The sequence below is a fragment of the Crocodylus porosus genome, unplaced genomic scaffold, assembly GCF_001723895.1.
Source record: "Crocodylus porosus isolate Cpor-Errol unplaced genomic scaffold, CroPor_comp1, whole genome shotgun sequence".
Lineage (NCBI taxonomy): Eukaryota > Metazoa > Chordata > Crocodylia > Crocodylidae > Crocodylus > Crocodylus porosus.
The window spans coordinates 22346745-22351744 of NW_017728915.1; the positions used below are offsets into that span (position 1 = coordinate 22346745).

The 5000-nt window shown below is 43.4% G+C and overlaps 1 protein-coding gene across 2 annotated transcripts in view; it reads right to left on the reverse strand.

Moving 5' to 3' along the window:
- Positions 1-5000, reverse strand: part of TSHZ3 (teashirt zinc finger homeobox 3) — a 71612-nt gene that overhangs the window by 24745 nt on the left and 41867 nt on the right. The window contains exon 2 of one of the 2 annotated variants that reach the window (XM_019535815.1): positions 1903-2047. The exons of the other annotated variant lie outside the window; for it this stretch is intronic. Coding sequence (XP_019391360.1) covers positions 1903-1960 — 58 coding nt within the window. The 5' untranslated portion in view covers positions 1961-2047. The remainder of the gene's footprint in view (positions 1-1902; positions 2048-5000) is intronic. 2 annotated transcript variants of the gene reach the window in all.

Below are 5000 nucleotides of genomic sequence, written 5' to 3' on the forward strand. Positions count from 1 at the left end.
GAGCTTTTAATGGGTAACTGGCAGACTCTGGCAGCCTTATTTCTGTTTTAGATTTGGTTTGTCATTGGATATCCATTACCTGCCATTCATCTTTGATCTCTTTGGACAGGCCTGATCAAAAGATGTCATTTGACCTACTCCACTTGGCAGAAACTTGTATGACTCTCATAAAGGGGGCACCCCAGCTATAAATAAAATGACATTATTATTTTTCTGTCCTATCATGTAGAAGAGACAATTATGATAATGCAGTGTCTGTCACTGGGAGCCCAGCAAATTGCTAGCTCTCACGCAACTGTTTAGCTTTCTTATTTGTTTTTTGTCTGTTTTCCTCCATTTCAAGCTGAAAATAAAACAGAATTGAAATCACTAATGCTCTGCCTCACACTCTGACAGTCTCAGGGTTTCTCTTTATGGGACTGACATGCAGATGTGACCATCAGATTATGTTTGTCAATGGTGGGTGGTGTTTAAGAGCCGTGTTGGCAACACACTGCAACAATGGAGTCAGGTTTATATTTCATTTACTGCTTTGCACAGAAGCTCATATCTGAACTTAGTGCTGGTAGATATTACTACAAACAGATAAAATCACGGTGAGAGTTTATTGTATCCTTAATAAAGTCACAATACAGGAAATGTATGAGCCCTCATGCTACTGGCAGGGGGCTTATGAGTGAGGGTGGGGGTGCTGGAAAGGATGAGCATTGAGCCAGCTACTTGGTATGTTGAACAGCTCTTGTTGCTATCCTGACTTGTATATACACATATTTCCTAAAATTTCAGGCTTCTAGACAAGTGGGCTAACTACATCAATTGTGAACTCAGCACATAAGGCTTTTTGATTTTGTGCCAACAGTTAGCTGGAAGTGGGGCAGAGGGGGAGTGTTACCTACATGTAATAGTTCATTTAATATCATTCAGCAGCTTTTTGTCATTTACTAGATGAAGGGCTATGGCAACATTCAAAATGTGGACCAAAAAGGAAAAATCCAAGGGCATTTTTGATATGTTTGGTATTGACGATACCATGGATGGCGCGGATAGTCATCTGCCTTGTAATGCTTTGCCGTTCTGTGAGGGAATGTATCGGCGTTCTGTGGCTTCTGCTGCCACTTTCCATAACACAATCTCAAGATAATACAGTAACACTCGCAAAATGAGGTTCCCCATTTTCTAATGCAAGTTCTGTGACTGTTGGCCCACAAAGCACTGTATTTGATATGTTTCTGGAAAACCAAGAGTGGGAGGTGGGGATTCCACAAAAAAAGAGAGAGACTATAGACCACGTTACATATTATCAACTCTCTTGGCCAGATGTCTATGGGAGCTCAAAAGCTCTAGTTTCAAAAGATGCTGGTCGCATCAGTTCACAGAGACAACTGAGAAGAGGTCCAGCTGACATGATTCTTTCTTATGAAAACTACAGGTGTGGCTACTGGGGAAATGACCAGAGAGGAAGTTAGCTGTGTTAGTTTAAAGGCAGCCAGCAGCTAGGGTAAGTATGCACCTTCATAGACTAACTCAATAAAAATCATCATCCAAATAGACAAGAAGAGAATCATTCTAGGCTTGTGCACACAGGGAGTTTTTTTGGAATAGTTATCCCTGATCAACTATCCCTAATGAGCTCTTATTGCAGACCAACAGTGCCTTATTCCAAATGAGCTTAATCAGTGTCAAAAGTAGGTGTTCCACTGTAAATTCAGACCCTGTCTCAATCCAAATGAACTTATTAAAGAAAAGTACTTTACAGGTTCAAAGACCATTGGAGTGCCAAGTCCTTTTGTGGAACAGCACTGTGCTATACTGGATCTGGAGCTTTGACTATCCATCAAAGTATTTCACTGGGGACGTTGTGGTGGCCTGGCAGATTCTTATGTTGTAGAAAAGAACAGAGACCTGGGTAAGGACCTCCAGAAGTCTCATTACCAGCAGATGGATTCTTTGGTGCATACATGGAGAGTCACTGACACCAGTGGAGTTCCACATGACTGTGACCATGCAAAGCCACTTGAGGGACCAGGATGCGAGTATGACATGAACACTGTGAAAATGGAAATAAATAAAGGCAAGAAGTCACCCATGCAAGTATTATAAAATGTAAAGTAAGATACTGAGGATGGCATCTAAAGAATATTCTATAAAATAAGACAAAAGACACCTTGTTCAACTCCTTATGAAACAAAGGTTTGTGAAGAATGCTGATGGTAGGATTTAACAAAGCACAAGCCCATTTGGCAATATGGCCTTTCCCTATTGCAATAACAAATGTTCTTACATTTGAATCCACTTAAAAAATGCAGAAAACATGCACACACAAAAAGTACCATGCTTCTTACAGGCTAGACTTGGCTATAAAGTCAGTACATTCATGACATACTAGAAAGCACAATAATGCAGAGGTGGCCTAGAGAACAGATAAACAAATGCTTGGTTACCACAGTCCAGTTTCTACACAAGGTTGCAGTAGATGGAGATCAGCAATCCCCCCTTACACCAGAAACTCTGAGGATCCTTTCTTCATACTAGTCCAATATTATGATAACTCTGCAAGAGTTAACTTTACTACACACTACATGCAGCAAATACGAGTTCTTAAGTTTATTGCGGAAACAATCATTATGGTCCCCTCTACATGTTCAGATAAAAGGCATGATAGGATCTGAGGTTTGTTCAACACAATCATGCTCTTGCCATGCCATACATACATGGCAGGAGGCATGATTGTGGGATCCAGCATCAGATCTTATCACGCCTTACTGCTGGTACAGGAGGAGCCTAGGATTGTGATAACAAGCTCCTGCAGCTGCAAGTCCCATACAGAGTCTCACTGCTGTGGGCTCAGTCACAGCAGCGCCCTGTGGCTGCCAGGACCCAAACTTCACAGCTGCAGGGCACTGCCAGGAGGGAGAGTCCCACAGCTGATGGGACTCTCCCTCCCAGCAGCTGTGAGGTGCTGCTTGGGCTGAGGTCCTCATATCTGCAGGACACTCAGCCCCAGCTGCACCTGATGCACCCACCCCTGAGGCTGGGAGACCAGTCTGCTGACAGGCCCCCAGCCCTCCTGGAAAGGAAAACCCTGCTACACATAGAAACTAAAGCTGGATAGCAACCAGCTAGAAAGTTATTACACATTTTCCAGCAGTAACTTCATAGATGGTTGGACCTTTTTATGGCACAACAGTTCATTTGCATGTTTAGCCAGCCTAATTAATCAAGCAATTAACACAGTAATTGTGCAATGCATGTAAGGTGTAGGGGGGGCTAATGTAATTTTTCGGGTGGGTTTGGAAAAGGTACAAGGCATCTTATCTCCTGTGGATCCTTAGGTAAAGAAGGCCCTATAACAGAGAGTGACAATTGTACCTGACGGTCTTATCAATAGCATGTGATCAGGACATTCAGATCCAAACAAACCAATGTCCGTTGTGTGACACAATTCCAGCCCACACAGACATGTAGACAAACATTCACACAACTTTATGATCCTTTGAGAATGGAGATAAGAAAATGATGTCCTAGTGATTCTGAGAGTGTGTTGAGAGAGGTCCCATGGAGAAACTGAGCCCCACAGTTAATTTAAAGAAATATAAAGCAGCATAACAGATGTCTTCAACAAAATACATAATAGCCTAATCTCCATACACACTGGCTACTACAGGCTTGCTAAGAAGCATCCTGACAACCTCCTTCTTTCAGAAACTCTGAGGAAGTTGGAAGAAAGTCAGTTGTAACCAGTAGCCCTGTCCTGGGCTGCAGAAAGGAGATAATTTCCTGGCTTTAACTCTATTCCATAAGTACCTGTCTCCTGTCCCCTTGCCCCCATCTGATCAGAAGTTACCATTTTAAAACAGAAAGTCAAAGGGAGAATTTCCTTAGGTCTTTACTACATACACATTAGCACTAGTTAAACTAAAGGGGTGGGGGCAGGCACGTCTACATGTGCTATTAAGGCAAAGCAACAAACTCCAGTACTTATTGGACTAACGTTTATTGCTCCTTGGCGCAGCGTTTACACATGTGCCCAGGACTGCAGCATGCTGAGCCAGGTCAGAGCAGCCCCAGCTGGCAAGGGGCTTAGGGGTGAGCCTGCCAGCCTGGGGCTGCTCTGACCCATCTCAACGTGCTGCAGAGGGGCTGGCTGGGGCACAAGGGTGCTCCAGTGTGGGGCTAAAGGACAGGGAGCCCCCACACTAAAGCACCGTCATGGCCCAGCCAACCCCATCAGCATTTACAGGTGTGATGTTGTGGAGTAAAAAATTATATTTACAAGTACTACCCTGCTGCAGAGTTGGTTAGTTTCCTGCGGGCTAATAGGGCCGCACATGTAGATGCAAGATATTTACTGCATAGCTAAGTTCTTCAAAGTTGTAAATACTCTTACCTTCATTACAGGAGGGGCTTTGTTTGGTTTTGCTTAACATAATGTGAGCATACCAATATCAGAGTTTCTATATATTAATTTGCTGCACTGGGTCTTAAATCAGGGCAAACTTGTGTACATACAAGACACCATGAACAAACAAATCTTCCCAAACTCCCCCTCTCCTCCCCAGCTACCCAGGAATCTCCGCTCTACTTTGTTCCACTGCAGTTCTTACTGCCTTTCAAAACATTCATGTTATCCGCTGACTTCCCTGTCCCTTCCATACCAAATGGTCTTTTTTCATAGTGAGATTGCTCTACCAGAGCCTGCCTCTGACCCAAAACTTTTTGTTTTCTCTCACTTCTGTTGCTCTTAGATTTGCTATCAGTCATCGATGTATGTTCCTCCCCACCTCCCTCTAACCCATTCTGCTCTAACACTAGAAGGTCACTCGTATGGACCTTGTCAGAGCTTGCGCAAAGGCTCTTCTGGAACCTGATGGTGTTTCCGAGAGGAAAGGTGAAGTACTCTCTCTCTGCTGCTTAAGAACCACACATTAATTTTAAAAGAATTTCCAATGGTCCTTCCAACTGGGCACTTTGCTGCATATTCTACTTATCTGCCATAAAAT